General features: G+C 44.4%; 1 protein-coding gene across 1 annotated transcript in view; it reads left to right on the top strand.

Annotated features, from left to right (window-relative positions):
* Positions 1-27,156, top strand: part of RUFY1 (RUN and FYVE domain containing 1) — a 48,156-nt gene that overhangs the window by 16,664 nt on the left and 4,336 nt on the right. The window contains exons 6-15 of the mRNA XM_087816264.1: positions 3,596-3,657; positions 6,313-6,378; positions 8,462-8,531; positions 11,404-11,505; positions 12,219-12,335; positions 13,324-13,491; positions 20,649-20,746; positions 22,894-23,013; positions 23,657-23,786; positions 26,201-26,295. Coding sequence (XP_087672390.1) covers positions 3,596-3,657; positions 6,313-6,378; positions 8,462-8,531; positions 11,404-11,505; positions 12,219-12,335; positions 13,324-13,491; positions 20,649-20,746; positions 22,894-23,013; positions 23,657-23,786; positions 26,201-26,295 — 1,028 coding nt within the window. The remainder of the gene's footprint in view (positions 1-3,595; positions 3,658-6,312; positions 6,379-8,461; positions 8,532-11,403; positions 11,506-12,218; positions 12,336-13,323; positions 13,492-20,648; positions 20,747-22,893; positions 23,014-23,656; positions 23,787-26,200; positions 26,296-27,156) is intronic.

Here is a 27,156-nt window from a genome sequence, read left to right as displayed (position 1 = left end):
CATTTTTTGTAATGTATTAATTTTAGAGAGAGAGGGGAAGGGAGAGAGAAACATCGATTTGTTGTTCCACATATTTATCCATTCATTGGTTGATTCTTGTGTGTGCGCTGACTGGGGGTCGAACCCGCAGCCTTGGCCTATGAGGGACGATGCTCTAACCGGCTGAGCTGCCCGGCCAGGTCAAGTATTTCTCATGCTGTGTTTGCCAATTGTGGTTCAGCTTGTGATCACCTGTTTATACCCTTCACCCATTTTTTTGAGTGTTTCATCTCTTTCCACTCCTCTAAGGATATTAACTGTCAACATTTTTTGTTATCTTTTTTTCTGGTTTCTCCGGGTGGATTTTCTCGGTAGAAATTTTTGGGGGACAATAAAACTTAATGGACTTTTCCTTTATACTGTTTAAGATATTGTGCTTAGAAGGTCTTTCCCCATCTAAAAATTATTCTTTAAATCAACTGTGTATTTTTTACACTTAAATAACCTGCCCGTCATTTGTTTTGACATAGTGTGCAGTGTGAGCCTAGACTTCTTTACTAGTGGTAAACCAGCTTTCCGACTGTCATGTATGATACATTGTTTTTCTACTCACTTGAAATTCCACCCTTATCATGTGTGAAATATCTAAAATACATCGAGGTTTGTTTCTGGACTCTCTGTTTAGTCCCTGGATCTCTTTATTCCTATGCCAGGAGCACAGCCGTTTAATTTCTAGAACCACCTGGTTTGTTTTATACCCTGGTAGTTCACCTCTTGCCCACTTTGTTATACGTCTTTTTCCATTATAGTTCAGGCTGCCCATTCTGCCAGCTCGACTGAACATCATTTTGTTAAATTCCAAAATAAAGATTGGAATATTAAATTATTTATTAAATAATAGATGTGATTGAGCCCCTGCTCCGCTCTTTAACTCAGTGCCTCTCACCTGTCACCATAAAGTGTCAGTGTTTGCTGTTGATGTCTGAGGAGTCCTCCGTCTCATGTTTAGAAAGTACTGTTTTATTCTAACTTGCTTTGCGTTTTTATGAAAAATGAACGTTAAATGCTGTCAAAGACATTTTTTGGCATATATTGAAATGTCATATTTGTCTTTTATTCATAAGTACAATTGAATTAATTCATAGGTTTCCTGTTGTGATATTATGCCTGCATTCCTAAAGTAAGCATTATTCTTTGAGTATGCTTCTAGATTTATTGTGTCTCTGGTTATTTGGAATTTTTGTGTTTTCACTTACTAGTGACACTGTTCTGAATTTTCCTTTTCTGTACTGTCTTTGTCACTTTTCAGTGTCAGGATTGTATTAACCTCATAAAATAAGCTGGATAGTATCCTTTTCTTGTTTTCTACCACAGTTTATTAGAGAGGGAATTATTTTTTCTTTGAAGGTTTGTTAGAAATTGCGGGTATGACCATTTCCAATAATGCCTTTATTGGTCCTAGTTCTTTTACCACATTAAGTTTTTCCATAGACTTTGGTTAATGTATTGGTTTCCTAAGTCTTCGGATGATTCTTTAGTCACTTATATTTTTCCAGAAGTCATTTGTCTCATTCGGATTGATTAGTTATGTGAGCATGTTCTCTTACAGCATCTTGAAAACTCACCCTTCTCGTTTGTAATCCTGTGCACTTGCTAAATACTGATCATACTTGGTAGAGGTTAATCTACTTTATTGAACTCGAAGAAGCAGCTATTGTTTGTATTAATTCTGCTTTGGGAGAAGGGCTTTATTTGCTTTCTAATCCATTCATTTCAACTTCGGGTATTAATTCTCATTCTTTCTATTGTTTTTTTCAGTTGAATATATATTTCTTCTCTATTAATTTTATTTCAAAAGAAATGCATGGTTCTTGAAAAAAACACATTAATTAATACAAAAGCATGAAAAGTGAAATTCAAACTGCCCTTCTCCCCTCCCCTCTCAATCCTACTCTTACCCCCACAGTTAATGGTAAAAATTGGGAGAGAGGGATGTCTTTCTCAAACTCGTCTCTACTTTCTTATGCATTTATGTACACATAGGTTTTGTTTCAAATCCATTCTTTTTTGGCTTTCTGTTTCTGTGTAACAAACCAATAGGCACATAAACAGTAAAACCACTGTGTCTCATGGTTGGGGTTGTCTGAGCTCAGCAAGGTGCTCCTTCCTTCAGAGCTCCTGGTGACTGCAGTTGTTTGCTGGCTGGGGCAGGAATCATGAACGCTTTGCTCTTGTGTGGCTGGTTTCTAGGCTCAGAAGGCTCCATGAGCTGGGGACTGGAACAGCAGGGCCTTCTTGGCCTCTCTGTCCACATGTGGTCTCTCCACTTGGTGCCCAGCATGGTGGCTTCAGGGTAGTCAGACTTCTTCCATGGCAGCTCAGAATTTCAAAGGTCTATGCCCTAAGAGAAAGCACTAGGAAGAAGCTTGTATTGCCCTCGTTAACCTGGCTGCAGAAGTCGTAGCATCATTTCTGCTGCTTTCTGAAGCACATCATTTTTTTATTTTTTAATCCATGTGTTTTATTGATTATTAGAGAAATTAGAAGGGAGGGAGAGAGAGAGAGAATGGTTGATCTTCTGCCTTCCACATGCGCTCCAACCAGGGATCAAACCTGCAACCTGGGTATGTGCCCTGACCTGGAATCGAACCCGTCACCTTTTGGTTTACGGGATGCTGCTCCAACCAACTGAGCCACCCGGCCAGGGCTTATTTCCACTGCTTTCAAACTCACCAAGACTGGCACTAAGGCCGCCCAGGATCTAGGGTCAGGAATATAGTTTAGTGGCAGGGGCTACAGAGAAGTTGCAGAAACCATCCCCCCTAGCTGTGGCTTTGACACAGGTGGATCCCAACAAGGAGTTAATGCTGTACATACTACTCTTTGACTTAAAATTTAATCCTGGAACATCCTTTGTGTCATTACATACCTGTCGGCTGCATTCTTTGGTATGTTGCCTAGGGTTCTATGATATGGCTGGTAAATTATTTTAAACATTTCTCTATCGATGGACCCAATTTTCTTATATTTCAAATAGGAATTGCTTCATTTACACTGCAGTGGAGAGTGGCAGACTAGGACTCTCACTCTCTCTCAGGTGCTTTATTTCTGCACAAAGCCCTTGACTCTCAGCTGTGTGAGGGGTCTTCACCCTCCCTAGATTCCTGCAGAGAGTTTTTCCTGGAATACCAGTTGCACGGTTTCACCAATCCAGGGAACGAAGGAGTCAGTGTTAGTGAAGGTCACTGCTTTAGCCTAAAGGTCCAGGTCTCCTCCCCTTTTTTTATTACTTTGTACCCAAAGAACTTGGTTGATCTTTTGTCAACAATTTGATTATTGAATAAATACACCAAACTAATCTTAACTAGGTGGTAAACTTTCAGAATATTACTTTAAAGTCCTAGGTTTAGTAAGTTTTTCTTCTAGAAGGTGGTGGTGTGGGTTTTTTTCTCAGCTCGTTTAACTGATTGCTCTTTTATAAAGCTGCTTAACCTAACTGTTTGCGGGGAAAAGGCAGGAATGTAAAAACCCAGAATTTTAAAGATTGTAAGGTTTGTGTGGAAAGCATAGAAGTGGTTTTTTAATAATTTAAACTTGTGCGTTTTCTTTTGATCAGGTCGGAGTGATCGACTTTTCCCTCTACCTTAAGGATATGCAGGATCTTGACGGTGGCAAAGAGTAAGTAGTGGATCGTATGCTGTGGTTCACATTTTTAATGAAAATTCTGGCAAGGAATGCTACATTTGTTTCAGGTTTTTTTGAAATTCTAGTTTTTATTGATCTATTTTCAAAAATATTTTTATTGATTTTTAGAGCGAGCAGAAGGGAGAGGGAAAAGCACCAGTGCTGCTGCCCCTTCCACGCCCCCCCGGGCAGTGAGCGCACAGCCCAGGCCTGTGCCTCGAGCCGGCGCCTCTCAGCACACGGGGCGAAGCCCAACCACCCTGGCCAGGGCTGTTTGTCTGATTTTAATTACAGAGGTGATACCTTAACTTTCCTGTTGTTTGAGGAACTGTGCTCTACAGAATACAAGTGAAATTTCTCCGTTCATTCATCCACTCACCTCCGTCCCACTGCCACTCCCACGGCTCCCTCAGAGGAAGCTGTTCATGGCTCCTTCCGAGCCTTTTATATTTTCATTATTATTTTTTTTTTTTTCCTCACCGGATGATATTTTTCCATTGATTTTTAGAGAGTTGAAGGAAGGAAGGGAGGGGAAGGGAGAGAGAGAGAGAGAGAGAAACATCGATGTGAGAGAGACACGTCAATTGGTTGCCTCCTGCATGCGCCTGACCGGGGCGGGGACCTAGCCTGCAACTGGGAATCGAACCCAAGACCCTTTGGTGTGAGGGCCGACGCTCTAACCACTGAGAACACCGACTAGGGCCAAGCCTTTTCTTAATGCCCCTCAGATACATCTTTGTTAGTCGTGATTTTTTTGCTTTTTTTAAAAAAGGTTTTTTTAATTGATATTTAGAGAGAGAGGAAGGGAGAGGGAGAGAGAGGGAAATACCGATATGAGAGTGAGACATCTATCGGCTGCCTCCTGCACGCCCCCTACCAGGGATCGAGCCCGTGGCCCAGGCACGCGCCCTGACTGGGAATGGAACCAGCAGCCTTTCAGTCTACAGGACAATGCCCAACCAACTGAGCCACACTGGCCTGGGCTTTCTTTTTTTTAATTTGAGAGAGAGAGGAAAAGGGAGAGAGAGAAACACCAATTTGCTGTTTCACTTATTTATGCATCATTGGTTGATTCTTGTATGCACCCTGACCAGGGATCAAACCTGCAACCTTGGTGTATCGGGAGGACGCTCTAACCAACGGAGCTACCTGGTCAGGGCCATTGATCACGCATTTTGCTGTGCAGTTTGTTTGAATGTAAATGGGATGATATTATTGTATATATAAGTTGCCTGTGGACTTGATCTTTGATCCTAGCGTATCTTCCCCATCCTTGTTAACAAAAGCATTCTTTTAACAAAAGTTATTCTGGACAAAAAGAAAAAAAAGCAAACAATATGTAAAGCCTGCTACCATCTATGTTACGATAAAAAAAGAACATGCGCCCCTATTTATATGTTGTACTTCCATGCCCATGGCCTGCTTCCAGAGTGGCACGTAGACTTGATAACAGTGCTGTGGAGGGAAGAGGCAGCTGCACTGGGAACGCTCGGGTCATGCTTGATGGTTTTACTGTGTATCTGTTACCTGTTACTCAGTCACCTTTCCAAGGGCCCCCGGCCTCCGTGCCTTGGCAGCACACCTTACCAAGGAAGGGACCGGAGGGCACCCCATTAACGCTTCATGCGCCCTAAGTAAAAGATTCACCTACTTTAAACTTAAACAAAATATATTCTTTATATTTTAAAAAAATGGAAATAAATGGATTATCCATCAATAAGGGAATAATTGAATGAATTATGGAGCATCCATAATATTCTTTGCTGATATATCATGAAGACCTAAAAAAGAAAAGATTTGAGATACTGGTAAAATCGCCTTAGAGGGATTTCCACAAGGTATTATTAAGTGAGAAAAGTATGATACTGAGAAGTATATATATATATATATATATATATATATATATATATATATATACCGTTTTTTAAACAAACCCAAAATGTCCCTAGTCTGTATTTTATATTTTAATTGCATAGTATACACAGGTAGATAAATAGCTATGATGATTATATGCACATAATATATACTCAGCAGGGTTACCTGGGAGAGTTTAATGTAAAGGGAAGGACAGGTAACAAAGAAAAAAGTGACTGCACTAAAAAACAAATGCAGTACCTGTGGCATGAACCTGTGTAGAATGATCCTATTTATGTACATATGGACATATGAATGTAAAGAAATATAGGGGGCTAACTTTAAAACATTAAAGTCTTTTTTTTAATGCAGACTCATCAGCTTTGTGTTTTGAAAAGCCTCGTGGTCTCCTTTTCTAAGCCAACCTCCTTTCCTTCAACACAGCAAGGGCAGCTTCATCTGCCACCTTGGGAGCCGCCTGCATGTGGCTGTTGGTGTTTCCCCCTTGCGTGACCATGGCTTTCATCTTCCCAAATACCCGGCCAGTTGCAGGGGTGGGAGGGCGTCTGCAGGGAGCCTGCTCTCCAGGCGGCATGTTTCACGTCTCCCAAGGCCCCGGCTGCTGTCCCCCCACCAGCCTTGCTCCCTGTTCACTCAGGGCCATGTAGACATCAGGCTCTATACCTTGGTTTCCTGGTAGCATTGGTACTCCACACGGTGAGTGGGAGGTTGGGGGACAGTTACAACGTGTTAACCTGTAGTAAAAGGAATTTCTTTTTATGCTCTTTTTAAAAGGCATGAAAGAATTACTGATGTCCTTGATCAAAAAAATTATGTGGAAGAGCTGAACCGGCACTTAAGGTAGGGCTTACCCATTTTGCCATGTTATGGTTTGTTCCCAGTACCCGATAATTGATTCATGGGACTTTTTTGAGTGTCCGTGTATTTATAATTAACTTTTTTTCCAACCCAGGAAGAAAGATTATCGTGCCATGCTCACATGTACAGACTGGAGAAGTATGATTTCTTGATAAAGAGCTTTTGGGACTTATTCATTTCTTTGTTTTGTGCAGTTATATATTTTAGGGAGTTAATAAGTAAACCTTGAATCTCCACCCCTCACCCCCCAGCCACTTAGTTGGAAATCGCTGCCATGGGAAGCCTGTTGCTGCCAGGAATCAGCACACATCCCTCTGGCATGTTGGGGCAGGGAAAAAAGGGTTGAAAACCGCTGGGCTAGACCTTTGCGAGCATTCAGTAGCCATAGCCAGCATCTATATGTTGAGTTTTCACGTTAACTGGAAAGCCGCTGCTGCTGTAGCTCATGAAACACCAGTCGCTGGAGGTGCTGCCAGGAGTGGTGGAGGTTCTCCGACTCCTGTGTCTGGGGGGCGTTCTCTGTGGGTCCCCCTGCAGAGGGTGCGCAGTGCCATGAGCAGCTGCTGAGACAGGCGAAGGACCTCGAGGAGTGCTGCTCTGAGCTCTCCTTAAGTGTGATGTTGGCTGTTCTTTTGAAGGAGATTCTTGATCAATTCCTAGTTTCCTGAGAGTTTTTATAAGGAGTGGGTGTTGAATTTTATCAAAGGCCTATTAGCATCCAGTAAGGTAATGGTGACTTTTCTCCCTTACTCTGTTGGTATGATCTGTTTTATTAATGGATTTGTTCATACTGAGCCATTCCTGCTCGATCCTAGTTTTAACCATTTAACTGCTCTCTTAACAGGGAGCTCGACCTCACTGTCCTGCGGTTCTCTCCCTAGCTTGTTGGCAGGGTTATGTGGCTTCACAGAATGAGCGGGATGCTCGCCTTGTTTCTGTGCCTGGGAGCGCGGGCACCTCTGGTTCATGAGTGTTGCTTGCTCCCCGAATGTGTGAAGTCACAGCCTGCTGGAGGCAGTACTTTGCCAGCATATCAGTTTTTCCTTAGTTGTTAGTTCATCTAGGTTTACTTCTCTGGAAGATCTGTCTTTTTTGGTAATTTATGTTTTCTAAGAAAATATAAATTTTATTATTTCCTAAGCTATGTAGTTGGTACAGAATTGAGTTGTAGACTCTTAAACCTTTAGTTCCCTTCATATTGTCTGTTTTGTTCCCTTTTTCATTTTGTGTCCTCATATTTTTCTTTTTCTTCCACCTACTTCTTTCTGGGGTGGGGATGAATCAAACCCTTTTACCGAGGGGACTCAGGGCTGGAAGGACAGGTCTGCCGTGCTCAGCCCAGCCCAGCCCAGCCGGGTCTCCGCAGCTTCCCTGTTGTTGAGCCTCGGCTCTCTGGCCTTGCCAGGAGTGCACCTGTGTCCCCCTCGCAGGCACAAGGCACCAGTTTGGGACAGACTGCCTGTGTCCGGTCATGGTGCCCCTTCATCAGGGTAGGAACTTGAGTGAGTTTTTCAATATAAAGTTATGGTTTTCTTGTCTGTAAAACAGGTTCGTAAAATTCACCTCACAGACTGTGGGGAGGATTGCATGCATTTAAAGTGCTTAGAACACACAGGACCTGGCACATTGGCCAAAGAGAAAGGAACTACTATTCTTTCTGTGGTTATCATTTGTATTGTTTATTAAGTCTTTAGCATTTTACATATTTTTCAGTAGAAAAGTAGTACACATTACTTAAAGAATATTTGGAAAATGGGACAAAGTATCAAAAGATTTATAAATCACCTTTGATCCCACTACCCAAAAGTACCAGCATCTTGTTATGAATATTACTTAAGCTATATGACTGCCGACACATTTTGGTCCCCGTTTATTGTGTTGGGGAAAAAACATTGAAACTTTTCAATAAACGTATGTACCTAGAATTGTCATCTGAGTTCATTGGAGACCCTCTGACTCTCCATTTCCTACAGGAGATCTAGGAATCACTATTCTCACTGTTGCAGGTTGGGAAGGCAGTCAGCCTTTGTAAGTTCAAATTTACTTAATATTGTATTTTCTACAGTTGCACAGTTGGGGATCTCCAAACCAAGATAGATGCCTTGGAAAAGACCAATTCAAAGCTTCAAGAAGAGGTTTGTAATTTATCGAAATTCTTAAAATAGGATGGCCCGAGGTTAAGAGAAATGGTGTAGTTGGTGTACCTGACCAGAGCTGCTTGCTGGTAGGACTGAATTGCTGGCCTTGGGTTGAGCTGCATGTGAGACAGGCATTCTCAGATTTCGCATCCTCAGAATGTCTGTGTTCTGCCCTCCCGTGAGCCAGTGCAGCTGATCCTGAGCCAGTTCTAGGGAACTTCTGTTTCATCACCTCACAGCAATCGTCACTGGAAAAGCCCAGCTCCTATGTGAGCGTGCTCTTCTCTCGCTCTCCCCGCCTTTCCTATGGCATAGTGCATCTCCCTGCTGCCCAGACGCACAGACTCTATTCCGAGATCCACAGTACCCCACCCACTCCTGTGTTTCGGCCTCAGAAGCATGCAACCAGTCTCCCCACAGTGTGGTCTTTCTCTGCTTTCTCACTAGGAAGAGAGAGAATGAGAGGACAGGAAGAAGGAGGGCCGAGGCCGAGGAGGACAGCTTGCTACCAACTGCCCGGCAGTCTCCTTGGTGAACACATCTTGTCTCCTGTTAGCAGGAGGGGGGTCTCTCAGCCTTTCTGAGGCTTTCCACAGGGAGCAGTCCCTTGCTGCTCCGATGTCCCCACCAAGTCTCATTGAGGAGGAAGAGGGCTGTAAGGGGGAGCCAGAGCATGGACCCCCCCACACACACATGCACACGGTGGAGGCAAGTTACAGCCACAGCGAGAGTCGCAGAGCTCGCCCTTACGTAGAGGACCCAGGTCAAGGCTCTCTGGAAAGTGACTGCGCCCTCCCCAGGGGCCAGCCTGAAAAGCTTTCAGGAGAGGAGCTCAGTGTGTGAGGATGACAGTCCAGGGCAGCATTCACAGATAGGCATCCCAGGAGGGGCCTGGCCCCCCACCCGGAGGACTCACCCTCACCTTGGGTGGCTGGGCCCCAGCTTAGGTGGCAGGTGTTTGAGTTCTCACCTCCAAATTGGGTGAGAACCATGAAGATTACACTGGATCAATGTCACATAAATGTGCCTAGCACAACAGTTGGCATGCGGAGGGCACTCAGGATGTTGGTGGATATTAGAACAGGCAGGTTCACTCTTTGCTCTCCCAGACAAGGTGGCCTGCTTTGAAGAAAGGTCTCATTTCGTTTTTGAAACTAAGCGACTGGGTTATTTTTTCTTCAAAGACTAACAATTGTATTAGAAAATGTTCTTTAGAAAAAAGTATATCTCTTTTCACTGCGTGTTCTCTATATCTTCAGAGAGTGGAATAGGAATTAGCTCCTGGTTTTTGCCTGTGCCTTCCCTTGTAGCAGCTTGCACCTCCTTTCAAGCCTTCGCGTTTCTTCTCGGGCAGAGCTGTTGTGTTTAGAAACCCCAGTTCTGGATTCCGAGTCTGAGTGAACTTAGACGCTCTTGACTGAGAAGGTGAAGAGCCCAGGGCTTCAAGGCCCCCGCTGGTGACTGATGCAGAGAGCACAGCCGAGTACCAAGGGCAGATGTCTTGCTTCCTCCCCGGTCTCCCCGTCTCTCTCCAGGCCGTGTTCAGAAGTTGGATAAGGAGGGCTTGGCTGGTGTATTTACTCCTGTGCCTTGCTTCTCTGGATACCCTCAGCAGGTCCCCGAATGCCTCTCTAAACTAAGATACGTCGTTCAAGGAGAGGAAGGTGGCTTCCGCAGGCACATCTTTAATGGTGTGGTTGTGATTCCTACCCCAGAATGCTGTAATTTCCCTCTTGTGATAAAATATCCTTTTGCTCATTGCCTGGAAAGACTGGAAAGATTAAAAAATCAGAAAAAAAAAACCATAATCCCTTGGCTAAGGGACAGCTATTTTTATCATGTGGTATATATATTTCTGAAATATTTTTAACATAGTAGATTATTTTTTAGTTTTTAAATACGATTTTATTGATTTTAGAGAGAGAGGAAGGGAGAGGGATAGAGAGAGAGAAATATTGATGAGAGAGAATCATCAATTGGCTGCCTCCTGCACACCCCTTCCTGGGGATCGAGTCCGCAACCCGGGCATGTGTTCTGACCAGGAATCGAACCAGTGACCTCTTCCTTCATGGTTCGACGCTCAACACTGAGGCATACCAGCTGGGCAGAAGATCTTTTTTAACTAAGGGGTGAGAAAATACCACATAACCTATTTTATTTCCATATTGATTTTATAAGTATGTTCTCAAATTATTAACAGCTTTTGTAAACATTTCAATATTACATATTTCTACTTCATGCTTCCATAGTAATTTATTAAACCATTTCTCTAATATTAGACAGCCAGGCTGTTTTTAATGTCTTGAATCATAAGTCTTTGCCCACGTTATGCTGTCACTTTTTTAAAAGGAGAAAATTTGGGGAGGGCAGAGATGGCTAGAAGCAGGGGTGGGAGAGATTTTATTATATATATTTTGTATCTTTGGAATTTTGTACCATATGAATATATTACCTATTCAAAACAAGGAAATAAAAAATAAAATGTCAGCCGTGGCCAGTGTTGCTCAGTGGTTAGAGTGTCAGCCCTCGCACCGAAGGGTCAGAGGTTCGATTCCTGGGCAAGGGCACATACCTGGGTTGCAGGTTCCATTCTTGGCCCCAGTCGGGTGCATGCAGGAGGCAACCCATCAATGTGTCTCTCTCGCATGATGTTTTTCTCTCTTTCTCCCTCTGCCCCCTCCCTCCCTTCCACTCTCTCTAAAAATCAATGGAAGAAATATCATCACATAGGAATTAACAAAAATAAATAAATAAAATATCAAATATGTGAAAATAAATTGTCAATTGTGAAGATGCCAAATGTTAGATTTTAATTTGAACAGTAAGATTCATTTTGATGTTAAGAAATATAAAAATTTTTCTTAATCAGCTTTCAGCTGCAACAGACCGGATTTTTTCACTTCAAGAAGAACAGCAACAGTTAAGAGAACAAAATGAATTAATTCGTGAAAGAAGTGAGAAGCATGTGGAGGTGAGAACTCGACCTCACAGTTGGTTGGCATGTTTCTCAGTCGGATGTGTCCATCACAAATCTCAAGCTCATAGTTTAATTACAACCCAGTCTTCAGAAAGTGCCTCCTGCTGCTGTGCCTCTTTTGTCGCTTTCAAGCCAGTTGGAGCACTTGGGGTTTCCCAGGCACCCTGCGCCCCGCACCTGGGCCTTTGCACACGGAGGTTCCTGTCCACTCTTCAGCCTCCGCTCCTGAGCTGGGTCCTCTGGGATGCCGTCCCTCGTGCCCCTCGGTGGGCCAGGGCCCCCCTCCCGTGTCCCCACAGCTCTGCTCCTCCCTCCCTTATAGAGTCTGTGGCTGTTTTATAGACTTGATGGTGTGAAGGTAGAGGTTATGTCTGATTCATCTCAGAATGCATCCAGTGCTAAAACCACGCTCAGTGAATACTGGATGGTGGATCCAATGAGGCCTTTCCCACTGGACGACTGTTGTGTTTTAAAGAAAAGTGAAGTTGTTTTCTGAACCTAAAATTTCCTTTTAAAAATATCTATTGGCTTGTTCTCATCCTCGAGTTCAAAGATATTTCAAAATAGCTTTAACATTTCAACCTATCTGTATACACTTAAGAAATAGAAATTATGCTACATTTTTTAAAATTCTGGTATATTTTTAAATACTTTGTAGTTGGCTTGCTTCCTATAAAACCTCCTCTCTGTGATCTTGTTGGATACAGATAACAAAACAGGACACAAGAGTTGAGCTGGAGACTTACAAGCAGACTCGGCAGGGCCTGGACGAGATGTACAGCGACGTGTGGAAGCAGCTGAAGGAGGAGAAGAAGGTCCACCTGGTGAGTGCGAGCGGGGGCTTCGGAGCGGGCTCCCCAGCGGCCCCGAGGTGAGCCCCTCAGCACCGCTGCGTGCTCCTGCTCACCCCACAGACAGCCCAGAATCGGCCCTTCAAAAAAACAGCAGGTTACGTTTACCGCTCGGTTCTGCATTGTCACATTTTTCCAATTTTGTAAACCTTTTCCAGGGATTGCTGTGAAATCAGATGCATGGTCTCTTTGAAAACACATTTCCCTCAGCCAGAGCCTCTGGTCTGTTTATTTCCACCCCATCTGTGAGTCAGTGGCCGGTGTTTTTTATTTGTTTTTGTGGGTTTTTTGTTGATTGATTTTTGAGCGGGAGAGAGAGAGAGAGAGAGAGAGAGACATCAGTTTGTTTTTCCAATTATTTATGCAATGGTTGGTTGATTCTTGTGTGTGCCCTGACCAGGGACTGGACCCACAACCTTGGCTTATGGGGACGACGCTCTCACCTGCTGAGCTAGCTGGTCGGGGTCTGGTGTTTTTATTAAACACAGTCCCTGCACCCGCTTCATTTCTTTGCCTCTTTGTGTGGATGCAGAGAACACGTGTCCTGAGTTAGCCAGGACAGAACCATTTCAAAGTGGTTTCACCTTTGTTGCCATGAACCAGCAACTCATTCCGGAAGTTGTAACATTGCAGCATCAGGTCGCTTTAGTGCCGAAATACAAGACACGTTCTTTCAGGCAGTATGTTCTGATCTTGGGGTTTGAAGAACATGGTCGTAAGAGCCCTGGGCTCGTACCGCCACCCACGGCTTGCCCTCGACTTGATGCAGAGCCAGCTTTCATTGTAAAATAAGGAAAGGGCACAAATGTGATCTAGTTATGCTCTAGACACACTTTTTATAAATCTCCCTAACCTATTCTGACTTTCCGTTTACCTTTCACATATTGCCCGGGAAAGCCTCGGTTAAGTTTATTTCTGTATGCTACTTTAGTAACACTGTCCTGGTTACTATCCTTTTAAGGAACTGGAAAAGGAACTGGAGTTACAAATTGGGATGAAAACCGAAATGGAAATTGCAATGAAGTTGTTAGAAAAGGACACCCACGAGAAACAGGACACCCTTGTCGCCCTCCGCCAGCAGCTGGAAGAAGTGAAAGCGATCAATTTGCAAATGTTCCACAAAGTTCAGGTGGGAGCTGGCTTTGTGTCCACATCACAGCCTGGATTTCTGCTGCTATATATATTAGCAAAAATATTGCTACAAGAAAATTCTGAGATTTTACTGCCTATGTTTTCTTTTAGGATTTTTATGGTTTCATGACTTACATTTAAGTATTTACTCCATTTTGAGTTTATTCTTGTGTATGGTGTAAGAAGGTTGTCTAGTTTTATTTTTTTGCACTTATATGTCCAATTTTCCCAACTCCATTTAATTGAATAGACTATGTTTACCCCATTGTATGTTCTTGCCTCCTTTGTCAAATATTAATTGACCATAAAGGCGTGGGTTTATTTCTGGGCTCCCTATTCTGATCTTTATGTCTGTTTTTATGCTAGTACCATGCTGTTTTGATTACCATGGCCTTGTAGTATAATTTGATATCAGGTAGAGAGTCTTTTGTGGTTCCATATGAATTTATGGAATAATTGTTCTACTTCTGTGAAATCCGCTATTGGTATCTGATAGGAATTGAGTTGAATCTGTAGATTGCTTTGGGTCATATGGACATTTTAGTGATGTTAATTCTTCCAGTGCTTCCAATGCTTCTACTGATTTATATCTTCTTCAGTTTCTTTCTTCAGTGTCATAATTTTCCAAGTATAGGTTTTTTACATCCTTGGTTAAATTTATTCCTAGTTGTTTTCTTTTTTATGCAATTATAAATAGGATTGTTTTCTTAGTTTTCCTCTCTGATAGTTCATTATTGGTGTATAGGAATACTACTGATTTCCGGATATTTATTTTGTATCCTGCTTCTTTGCTAAATTCATTTATCAGTTCTAGTAGTTTGTTGGTGGAATCTTTAGGGTTCTCTCTATATAGTATCATGTCATTTGCAAATAATGACAGTTTTACTTCTTCCTTTCCAATTTTTTTGGATGTTTTTATTTCTTCTTCCTGTCTGATCACTGTGGCTGGGACTTCCAGTCCAGTACTATGTTGAATAAGAGTGGTGAAAATGGACATCCCTGTCTTGTTCTTGAACTTAAGGGAAACGCTTTTAGTTTTTGCCTGTTGAGTATGATGTTGGCTGTGGGTTTGTCATATATGGCCTTTATTATGTTGAGGTATGTTCCCTCTATTCTTACTTTGCTGAGACTTTTTATCATAAATGGGTGCTGGATTTTATCAAATGCTTTTTCTGTACCTATTGATATGATCGTGTGATTTTTATCTTTTTTTAATGTCATGTACCACATTTTTTGATTTGGTAATACTGAACCAACCTTGCATCCAGGAATATTATCCCACTTGATCATGGTGTATGATATTTTTAATGTATTGCTGGATCTAGTTTTTTAATAGTTTGTTGAAGATTTCAGCCTATGTTCATTGGGGATATTGGCCTATAATTTTCTTTCCTGGTAGTATCTTTATCAGGTTTTGTAATTAGTATAATGCTGGCCTCAGAAAATGAGTTTGGGAGTCTTCCCTCCTCTTGAATTTTTTAGAATAGTTTGAGAAGGATAGGTGTTAGCTCTTCTTTGAATGTTTGATAAAATTCTTCTGTAAAGCCATTAGGTCTAGGACTTTTGTTTGTTGGGAGTATTTTGATTACTGCTTTTAATTTCATTAGTTGTAATCAGTCTATTCAGATTTTCTGATTTTTCCTGATTCAGTTTTGGAAGATTGCATGTTTCTAGGAATTTATTCATATCTTCCAGGCATATAGTTGTTCATAGTATTTTCTTACAATCCTTTGTATTTCTGTAGTGTCAGTTGTTACTGCTCCTCTTTCATTTCTGGTTTTATTTATTTGGGTCCTTTCTCATTTATTCTTGATGGGTCTGGTTAAATGTTTGTCAATCTTGTCTAACTTTTCAAAGAACTAGCTCTTGGTTTAATTGATCTTTTGTATTGTATTTTTAGACTCTCATTTATTTCTGCTCTGATTCTTTCTTTTGTTCATTTTGGGCTTTGTTTGTTGTTCTTTTTCTAGTTCCTTTAGTTGTATGGTTAGTTTGTTTATTTGAGATTATTCTTGTTTCTTGAGGTAGACCTGTAATGCTATGAATTTCCCTTTTAGGATTTCTTTCGCTTTGTCCCATACGTTTTAGGTTGTTGTGTTCTCATTGTTATTTGGCTCAAAGTATCTGGATTTCTCCCTTGATCTCATTGTTAACCCATCTTTAATATTTCATATAATACTTGTTTGGTGGTGGTGAACTCCTTTAGCTTTTTTTTTTGTCTGAGAAGCTCTTTATCTTTTCTTTGATTCTAAATAATAGCCTTACTGGGTAGAGTAATCTTGGTTGTAGATCCTTGCTTTTCATTACTTTGTGTGTTTCGTGCCAATCTCTCCTGGCTGAAAAGTTTGTTGTGAAATCAACTGACAGTCTTAGAGGATCCCCCTTGTACATAATTAACTGCTTTTTGCTGCTGCTTTTAAGATTCTCTCTTTGTCTTTAACCTTTGTTATTTTAATTATGATATGTTTTGGTGTCAGCCTTTTTGGGTTCATCTTGTTTCAGACTCTGTGCTTCCTGGATTTGTATGTCTAATTTCTTCACCAGGTTAGGGAAAGCTTCAAATAGGTTTACAATCCTTTGCTCTCTCTCTTCTCCTTCCAGTACCTATATGATGCCAATGTTGGTACACCTAATGTTATGCCAGATGTCCCTTAAACTATCTCCATTATTTTAAGGTTTTTTTCCTGTTCTTACTGGATATTTTCTATTACCTTGTCTTCCGAATCACTGATGTGATCCTCTGCTTCATCTGATCTGCTGTTGATTTCATCTTATGTCTTCTTCATTTCAGGTATTGTATTCTTCATTTATGACTGGTTCTTTTTTATGGCTTTTATTTCTTTGTGTAAGTTCTCACTGAGTTAAGCTATTCTACCCCTAAGTTCATTGAGCATTTTTTAACCAGTGTTTTGAACATTTTATCTGGCAGATTGCTTGCCTCTATTTTATTCTTTTTCTGGACTTCTGTCCTGTTCTTCCATTTGGGACCTGTTTTTGTGTCCTTATTTTGGCTGCCTCCCTGTATTTGTTCCTATGTATTAGGTAGATATGTTATGTCTCCCAATCTTGGTAGAGTGGCCTTATGTAGTAGGTGTCCTGTGGGGCCCAGTGATGCAGTCTCCTTGGTCACCTGAGCTGAGTGATCCAAGTGTGTCCCTTGTGTGGGTTGCATGTGTCCTCCTGTTGTAGTTGAGTTGTGGGGATTTTTTTATCCTCACCTGAGGATATGGGTTGGTTTTTTATTTTAGAGAGAGAGAAAGACAGAGAAACATCGATGTGAGAGAGAAACATCAATCAATTGCCTCTTGTATGCACCCCAACAGGGGATCAAACCTGTAACCTAGGAATTGAACCCACAACCTTGGTGTACAGGATGATGCTCCAACCAACTGAGCCACCTGGCCAGGGTTGTAGTTGTTTTGATTGCTGTTGGCATGTCAGTGGGTAGGATTGACCTTCAGGCCAGCTGACTTTGAGAGCTGGCTGTGACTACAGTGAAGAAGCTCTGGTGTGGGAGCTGACTCCCCAGAGTGGGATTCGGTGCTCTGGTGCCTGCTGAGTCTATTCTTTGGGTGTGTTGTTTGTGGAGCTTATTGTGCGGTGCTCTGGTGTGGTCTGAATCCAGCCATGGTGTGTTGGTTCTGGGGCCTCTTGGGAAAGTCTTCTGTGCAGACCCAGGTCAGCTGCTGCTGGACCCCAGGCCAGGTTAGCTGATAGGAACTACAAAGTCATCTGGAATTGGTAGTTGTTTGTGCTAGGCTCTGAGGCACTTAATGTTGGTTGTGCTGCAAACCAAGGTCAGCTGCTACTAGTGCCCAGGGCCACTTAGCAAGAGGTACAGGGCATGGCAAGGCCATCCACTGCTTGTTTGGGGTTTGTGGACCTTTCAGAAATTTTAAGGAGGTTCACAGCATGGGACCAAGCTGGCCACTTGTGAGGAATAGCCATTGAAATTGGTTCTGGCTGGTGCGCTAGTTGGGTGGGGTGTGATTTCAGGAAGTCACTTAGGTGGGGTGAATGATGTTATCTAGTTTGATGGAGACTCAGATTTGGCAACCTCCTCGGCATGCAGGCTACACTTCTGTCCCTACCAGAGCTGTCCCTCCATTCCTCACCCTGAAGCCAGACAATTCAGTTCCTCCTCATATGTACCTGGCACTTTTTGAGCTCATGTACCTTCTCTGGAGTATACAGTGAGTATCTGTGAGTGATTCTCTGTGAGGGCCAATTGAAGAGGAACACCTGAGATTCCAGCTGCCCTCTGTCTTACCCAGACAGAATCCTCAGATACTCACAGGCAGATGTTATGGGAGCTCCTCTTCCCAGCACTGGTGGTCTGGGCTGGGGTGCCTGGTGTGGGACTGGGACCCCTCGCTCCCTCAGGTGGGACCTCTGCAGCTGCGAGATAGCCCTCTCAATTCTTGACCACCACACGTGGGTATGGGACTAGTGCATTCTGGTCTTCTCTCCTCCTACTGGGCTTCACATGGCTTCTTTTTATCATTAGTTATAGGAGTTCTGTTCAGCTAGTCTTCAGAGGTTTCTCAAGGGTGGTTCAATAATTTAGTTGTCGAGTAGATGAATTTTAATTCACATAAGTGGTACAATGCTGTGGATCTCATGCTGTTCCTTACTTCCCTCCCCCCCAGCCAGCACTGTATTCATCTATGTGTATATCTGGTTTGGGCTTCTAAATGCAGTTGAGTATCCTCACATGTGTAGCCACTGCATCTTCTTGCCACTCCAGCGATGGACAAATGGTTTTCCTCCTACACCACTGACATAAGCAACTCCCTGGCAGCTAGTGTATACATCTCCTCCCTGGGACCTGGGGGAAGCTCTCTGGTAGACCTAAGCTGGAGTGTCCTACTGATCAGACACTTCCTTTGTGTCCTTGGTTTGTATAAACCCAGCTATGGTGCTTTCCAGAAGGGCTACACTAACACAGGCTCCCTCCAGCTGTGTCCTATGATGCCCGTATTGTGAGTGTAGTTTCTTCACATTCATTTCTCAGTCTGAGTTTGTTTGTTAGTCACTCATGTTTCCTCTTTGTGACTTGCCTGTTCCTTTTCTCCCCCCCCCCTATATTTTCTGTGTTGATTAGCAGTAATTCCATGTATGGCCTAAATATTAGTCTCTTACTGGTTTACATATTGTAAATATCTCCTCCCAATCTGTCATCTAGTATCCTTAAGTCCTGAATTTATTTTTTGAATTTTTTTTTCAATTTTAGTTTATATTCAATATTATTTTGTATTAGTTTCAGGTGTACAGCATAGTGGTTAAGCAATCATATTTTACAAAGTGTTCCCCCAGTATTTCAAGTACCCACTTGGCACCATACATACTTATTATAATATTATTGACTATATTCCTATGCTGTACTTTATATCCCCCACCTTAAGTCCTTATTTTTGATGTAGTTAGATGTACTGACTTTTCACATTCTGGTTTGTAGTTTGAGGGTTTTGTTTAAGAAGCCTTTTCTCAAGCCCAGGTGTCAAAGATATTCCACAGTAGTTCTGTAAATCTTTCACATTTAGGTTTTTAGTGTATCTAGAGTTAACCTTTGTATATGGCCTTATGTAGGAATCCAATTTTATTTTTCTCCTTATAGGAAACCTCTTAAAAGCTAATCCACTCTTTTTTCATTGATATGTGGTACCACCTTTATCATATATCAAGTTCCTATATAGAATAGAACTACTATCTCTGAGGTCTGTATTCTGTTTTATGGTCTATTTATCTGTTTTAATTACTGTATCTTTGTAGTATGTTTTAATGCCTGGTTAGCTGTATTAGTTTGCTGGGGCTGCTATAACAAAGTACCACAAACTGAGTGGCTTAACAGAAATTTAGCCTCACAGTCCTGGAGGTCAGAAACCCAAGATTAAGGTGTTGACAGGGTTGGTTTCTTCTGAGTCTGTGTAGAAGAATCTGTCCTGTCCTCTCCTCACTTCTGGTGGTTGCTGACAGTCTGTGGAGAACCCACCTGCAGAAGTTTTTGCTGCCATCTCCGCCTTCACTTTCACACAGCCTTCTTCCCATGTGCCTGGCTGTGTCCAGATTCCCCTTTTTGTAAGGAAACCAGCCATGTTGGATTAGGGGCCCACCTTACTCCAGTAAGACCTCATCTTTACTAATTATGTCTGCAATGGCCCGTTTCCCAAGTAAGGTCACATTGTGTGGTGCTGGGGTTAGGACTTAACGTACAGGTTTCGGAGGGACTCAGCCCATTACAGGCAAGCCTGCCCCTTTGCCTCCTTGTTCTCTCTCTTTTTTAAGATTGACTTATCTATTTGTAAATCTTTATTCTTAATGCCAATTTTAGAATAAGGTTATAAATTTCCTTTTACAAATCCAGCTGAATTTTGTAAATGAGGATTACATTGAATTTACAGATTTGAGAAGAAAAATTGACCTCAGTAGTATATGAAGTCATCCATCCAAGAGCATGGGGTAACTCTCGATTTATTCAGATTTTCTCTTTTCTCTTTTTGTGTCCTTTTTACTCCAGAAGGGTCTTGCACTTTCTCTGGTGAAGTCCTGGGTTCTGTATAGTTGCTTCTATGACTGGTGCCTTCTTTTGACTGTGTTCTCCACGTAGGTCTTGCTGGTGTGGAGAAGCAGCACTATTGTCCTTGCAGGCTGACTTTGTGCTTGACAGCTTTGCTTACCACCTGGTTCTGATAGTTTGTCTATTGATCCTGTTGGTTTTAGATGTAACTGATCATATCATAAGCAAATAAAGACAGTTTAATCTCTTCACACTCAATTTTTGTGCTCATTTCTTTTTTGTTTCTTATGACATTGGCCACGCCTCCAAGGCTACATTAAACAGTAGTAGAAACAATGAGCAAATTTGTGGTCCTGATCTTAAAAAGAATGCATCTAAAGGTTCTCTATTAGGTGTGATGCTTGCTAGATGCAGGGTGGATGATCTTTGTGAGGAAACAAAAGGCTCATTGCCTGGCCTTTCTTCCTATTGGTCACACTGGGAGCCTTGGCCCAGTTTGCCTTCCAGGGCTCCGAGGAAGAGCAGCAATGAATGAAAAGCTCTTGAGAGTATTATGAAAGTACCAAGTGAACAGTCAAACCCTGCTGAACTGGGGCGAGGGAGAGGCAGAGTCTGACCCCCTGGCCTTGCTTTTGTAGGATACAGAGAGCAGCTTACAGCAAAAGAATGAAGTCATCACATCTTTTGAAGAAAAAATCAATCAAGTTATGTCCAACATGAAACAGATGGAAGAAAGGTAATCACCTCCCCAGCAAGCTAGTCCCTGGAAGGTGCTGAGCATTCTCTGGGCCGGGGACTTACTCAGAGTCTCTCTCAGAAGTACAGATGGGCTGGGATGGCTGTCCTTTGGGTCCATAGTCTTGCCCAACAAGGGGTCACGTATTCTCTCAGTCAGCCTTTGGGCTGCTGAGTCACACACTGTCCTCTCAGGGGATCAGGGCTTTTGGGGAGCTCGTTGTTACTGTCACATTTAAACATCAGGTCAGTAATGGATCAGAACAGAGTCTAAAAAGAGATCCACACAAATATGGGCAACTGATTTTTTTACAAAAATGCAAAGGCAGTTCAATAGCAGAAGGTAGTCTTTTCATTAAATGGTGTTGGAACAATTAGACATCAATAAACCAAAAAAAATAACCTCAGTATATACCTCACATCTTTATATAAAAATTAACTCCAAGTGGATCATAAGTCTTGCCTGGCTGGCGTGGCTCAGTGGTCGAGTGTCGACCCATGAACCTGGAGATCGTGGTTCGATCCTCAGTCAGGGCACATGCCTGGGTTGTGGGCTCGATCCCCAGTGCGGGGCGTGCAGGAGGCAGTCGGCCAATGACTTTTTCATCACTGATGTTTCTCTCTCTCCCTCTTCCTTCCTTTCTCTGAAATCAATAAAAACATATTTTAAAAAGTGGATCATAAGTCTAAGTATAAAACTATAAAACTTTTAGAAGAATACTTATAAAGACTTTGTAACCTTGGGTTGTACAAAGATCTTAGACATGACATAAAAGCATGATCCATGAGAGAAAAACTTGATAAACTGTACTTTATCAAAATTTTATAATTTTATTCTGTGAAAGACATGGTTAAGAGAATAAAAAGCAGTTATAGATTGGGAGAAAATTTGTAAATCACATACAGGGTGGGGCAAAAGGAGGTTTACAGTTGTGAGGGCATGAAACAGTTTATTCTTAGATTTTACAATTATTGTATTATTTTCCATAGCAACAACTCAAAACCTACTTTTGCCCCACCCTGTATCTGTCAAAAGACTTGTATCCAATATATGTAAAGATTTTTCAAAACTCAACAAACAATCCCACTTAAAAATGGACAGAAGACTTGAATACCAAAGAGGGCGTATGGATGGCAAAGGAGCAGTGAGGGAAGTGCCTGCTAAAACCATGCCGAGGTGGCCTCGGCCGTTTCCTCAGTGGTTAGAGCGTCGGCCCGTGGACTGCAGGGTCCCGGGTTTGATTCTGGCCAAAGGCATGCACCTCGGATGCAGGCTCGGCCATGGTCAGGGCGCTTGCGGGAGGCGACCAATTGATGTGTCTCTCTCACATCGATGTTTCTCTCTCTCCCTTCCACTCTCTCTGAAAAGCAATGGAAAATATATATATATATCCTCAGATGACGATTAAAAAATCATGCTGAGATGCCTCACAGCTAAATATTTTATTAATAATGACACCCAGTGTTTGGTGAGGCTATGGAGCTACTGGAATGCTCGTATTTTACTGGTGGGAGTGCAGAATGGTGCAGCCACTTTGGAAAAGTTTCTTACAATAAGGCTAAACATACTCTTACCACATGACTCAAAAGCCCCACTCCTGGCTATTTGCCAAAGAGGAATAAAAGCTTATGTTCATGCAAAAGCCTGTACACAAATGTATAGCAGCTCTATTCATAATTGCTGTAAACCAGAAGCAACCCAGATCTCTGTCATGGGGGAATGGATAAGCAAACTGGCGCTCTACGCTGAAACCCTACTCAGCCCGAGCTTGGACTCATCTCCAAGATACTACGCTGAGAGAAAGAAGCCAGCATCAGGAGGTTATATGAATAATACTTCCATTTCTGTGACTGTCAAAAAGACAAAGCCATGGTGTCAGAGTCGCCAGGGGTCAGGGATGGGAAGGGGTGTGGCTACAGGGGGCAGCACTAGAGTTTCCTGGGGCAGTGGAACTGTTCTGTTTCCTGGTGGCTGGGTGGTTATATGTATTGACTTGCTAAAACACAGAACTAAACACACAAGTCAGTTTTATTGTATATTAATTAAAAATGGAAGAAAAAACTCAAGCTAGCAAGAATATGAAAAATTCCTACGTCGAATCGGAGCTTTGATCCTTTCCTTACAAGGCTGTGGTTCATTTGGTCCAGGTTACAGCACTCAGAGAGAGCACGGCAGGGCGCCGAGGAGCGGAGCCACCAGCTGCAGCAGGAGCTGGGCTGCAGGACCCGTGGGCTGCAGGAGCAGCTCTCCCAGCTGCACAGCCAGTGGTAGGTGCCCCAGCGGGCGAGCCAGTGGCGGGGGCAGCCGGCTCCCATTGGGGCAGAGAGTGTCTTGTTTTATACCCTGCAAGGCTGGAATTGGGATGAGAGCAGGTGTACTGAGGAAAAGTACAAAGGCCAGTGGTGAGAGATGTCTGTGTACCTCATTTCACAAGTGAAAAAAATGGCCTAATGGGGCTCAGTACCGTCATGGGCCACGCACTGCTGACCCTCTGTAGCCTTCTCCCCAGACCCCCAGCGTCCTCCATCATTAGCTGGCTTTGGATAGAAAAGGCAGAATCCATGTTGCACCTTCCTCTCTTTCCCCAGCTCAGTAGAGGATTCTGCTGTGCGCTCCTGAGCGTGTCAGCTCCTCCCTCTCTCCACTTGTGGGCTGTCAGGTGTGCGCCCTGGGCTGTCAGGTGTGCGCCTACACCCTTCTCCCCGGGGGGATCCTGGTCGGTGCTGGGAGGTGCTGGCTGCCCTCGGGGAGAGGGAGCCTTGTTGCTATGCTTTCTTGAAGGGTAGAGGCTCATGAGGCAATTTCGTTTTCTGTGAATTCCATTGCCTGTGTGGTGTCTTGGGTTGGATTGTGAATTTTCCATGAAAATCTCCCACTGAGACTAACTCACATTCATTTTGGGGAAAACAGCTCAAGTCTAGAGAAAGAGTTGAAGTCAGAAAAAGAGCAAAGGCAAGCTCTTCAACGAGAGTTGCAGTGTGAGAAGGATACCTCCTCTCTCCTCCGAGCAGAGCTACAGCAAGTGGAAGGATTAACAAAGGTAAGTTGGACTGTCCTCGGGAGGAATAGAGCTTTTAGCATCTTGAGAAACTCCTGCTGAAGCGCCTGCCACGACCCTCACCACCCCAGGCCCCAGCCCCCTGCGTGCCAGTGGCCCAGGGTCTGGGAGGCACTATCTCTGCACCCTCAGAGCCTCTGCTGTAGGAGGAAGGGGCAGAGCTGATCAAAAGCCGGTGAGCAAACCAGAAACTCAGTGATGAGTGCTGCGGAGAGAATCAAACAGGAAACTGTCCCCACAGTGCTGCGGCGCAGTCTGGGAAAAGAGGGACAGTTAACTGGAGACTTGAAGGACGAGCAAAGGACAGTCAGGCAGAGATTTGGTCAGAGACACTGGGAGTGTGAGGGTGTGTCCTAGTGAAGCGCGGGAAGGCCGTGGGGCCGAGGTGCGGTGAGCAGAGGGAGGCTTTGGAGCTCAGGCCTCCCGTGGAAATGCATTTGGGCTTTATTCTGAGCTTGGTAAGCAGCTGTTGGAGGGCATAATCCATTTCACTTTAGGACCATCACCACCTACTGTGTGGAGAATAGGTACTAAGTCTGCAAGAAAGAAAACAGAGTAACCAGTAAACGTCAGCAAATGCGAGTCCACACCTTCCCCCAGAGGTGGGTGGCCACTCTGCCCAGGGCCAGGTATCCTGCCTCCTGAGAACCACCTGGTCCTTGGTCCTTCCCAGGAAGCTGACTGAACCAGGGCCCTAAATCTTCCCTAGACTAGACCTGAGTCTAGTTTGTCCCTGGAGTCACCTTCCTCTAGAGGCCTCACCTCACCTGAAGGGGTGGCCTGGATCCTGCGTTGAAGCTCCAGAGAGCGGGGAAGTGGGGGTGCCGGCGCTGCACTGTCATCTGATTGTGGACGGGACCTCCTGGAAACGCAGGTGGTCTAGTCTTCCCCTACTGTAAAATTCCCATATGTCTCCCCAGAAAACAGGGGGGGCCTGGCAATTCTGGTCAGAGCTGACTGCTGTCTGGGGAACTGGGGTGCATCTCTGGCCTCCATGGCTTCTCTGGGTGGGGCTGGTGGGAAGCTCAGGGCACTGTCCAGCCACAGGTGGCCTTCCCACACCTCCCCTCTGGAGGGTTCTGGGGGCTGAGGCAGCCTTCGGACGTGGGTTTTGTTGTGTTTAACATAATAATGGTACTGCTGCGCAATCCGAAGGAAAGGCCCTTTCCATTTCTGACGGAAAGTGCCTGCAGCCTCTGTGAGAGAGCCACCAGGCCAGGGGCGGGAATCACCAGGCAGGGGAGAGGTTCCTCCTTAGCCACTCAGGCTCGGACCGGGGAGGAGGCAACAGAGGGTAGAAGAGGACTTCTAGAAAGCTCTGCTGTGTCATGGAGCATACCCCTCTACTTCAAAATACTTCGGTGTAAGCTTTGAATTTCACACCCTCCCACACACACTACACACAAAAAAAGAAACAAAACAACCTGCCTGATGTCACGGGTAAGCCTGTGTCAACAGGCTCTGGGGCAGAAGGCCCAGGGATGGCTGTGGGGGAATGCCCACCACTCAGGCATAGGCCCCACGGCTGCCCATGTGAGTCCTGGACCCCGTTCCTTTTCTGAGTCCTTGGCCCCCATCAGCAGTGTCCTCCAGGTGCGCTGACCCCAGATTTCACACATGGTCAAGGATGTGCCCGCACGAGCCTCATCCCCCTCGCACGGCTCCCACGCGGGGTTTCGGGGCCTCCGGATGTGGCTGCGTCCAGCCATGAGACCCCAAATCTTAGTGTCCATCGGTCCCATTCATTCGCAGGACACGACCAGCCCCTCCAGAGTTCGTTCAAATGAGCCTTCGCTGCTGTAAGCGTCATACAATTTTGTATAAGGTTCATCTGTGTATTTTTTGAGGTAGTTGTAGATTTTTAAAAATCTTTCCATAGAAGCCCTGCCCAGTGTGGCTCGGTTGGTTGGAGCATCGCCATGTACACTGAAAGGTCTCGGGTTCGACTCCCAGTCAGGACACACACCCAGGCTGCAGGTTCGGTCCCCAGTTGGGGTGCGTCAGGGAGGCAGCCGATCGGTTTCTCTCTCACATCTATGTTTCTCTCTCTCCCTCTCCCTTCCTCTCTCTCTAAAATCAATAAGAACATTTTTAAAAATATTTTAATAGAAACTCTGATAGGCAAAGCCTTATTTGCCCTGTGAGGGCAACTGTTTTGAGGTACCTTCCTGACCCTGTCGCTGTCCCCGCTGCAGAGCTGCTCACCTCCATTCGCCCGCTCTGGAGAAGGCAGCTAGAGAGAAGTGACCCATGAAATGACCCTTTCTGAAATGACATTTACCACAAATCTGCCTCTTACTCTTGAAAAACATTCTGACCTGCTTGTCGCTGTGACTACTAAACCTTATAAAAAGGACTTTGAGTTCTGTGTCACGAGTCCGGTTTGTTCATTTCAGGAGCTGCGAGAGCTCCAGAACGAGAAGGCAGAGCTACAGAAGGTTTGCGATGAGCAGGAACAAGCCCTCCAGGAAATGGGACTGCACCTCAGCCAGTAAGAACCTGCTCCCTCCCTCCACACAGCGAGTCCCCACCTCGACTCAGGTCCCAAAGCAGTCAGGGAGGCTTACCGACTACTCGGGTGACCCCCACCCCAGGAAGTCAGGCCTCAGGGGCACAGAACCCTCATGGTCACTCAGTATCTAGGTCCCAAGGGAACCAGAGGGGTGCTGAGAGGGCTGCTTGGCCGGCCTGCAGCCAGACCACAGGGAGCACTGGAGCTGAGAAGTCCAGCCTCCGTGCTGCATCCGCCTTTCCCAGGGTGACTCCGCACAGCCGCTGGGTCCGTCTGTCTCTGCTGGGTGGTGCTGAAGGAGTGCAGGCCCTGGGAGTTGTCTCCCTTTTGACTTGACAGCTCTCCCTGGTCGTCCTGTCCTAGGACAACCCAATGGATCACACTGCAGATGTGGGACTTGTCCATTTGCGTGATCATTGCATTTCCAAACTGAGTGGACAGCTTTGTCCCCTTAATGTTCCAGGGCTCTTGGTTGCAAATAACAGAAATCCAACTCAAACTGGCTTAAGCAAAAAAAGCCACCAGGAATCAGCCCCTACCTCCCACCTCTGCCATCCTGTCGCTTACCTCACCGGTAGGTCTGACCCCCACTGGGGCAGAATGAGCTCAGCAGGTTCTGTGAGAGGAACCAAAGCTCCTCTTTCTCCAGCACTCCCACAGGGACCCCAGGCTGACTCTCTGCTCCCACCTGAGTCCTCACGCCAGCGTAGTGACAGCCTGGGCTCAGGCCCTGGGCTGAGTACAGTGTGACCAGAGGGGTCCAGAGGTGGGGACCAGCGTAAGAATAAACTATAAACACACTAAAGCAGGGCACAGATCTGCATAATCAGGATTTTTATG

The sequence above is a fragment of the Miniopterus natalensis genome, chromosome 4 (assembly GCF_054644295.1).
Source record: "Miniopterus natalensis isolate mMinNat1 chromosome 4, mMinNat1.hap1, whole genome shotgun sequence".
In the NCBI taxonomy this organism is placed as follows: Eukaryota; Metazoa; Chordata; class Mammalia; order Chiroptera; family Miniopteridae; genus Miniopterus; species Miniopterus natalensis.
Note: the sequence above shows the minus strand (reverse complement) of the source record. Positions and strands in the feature narration are given on the sequence as shown.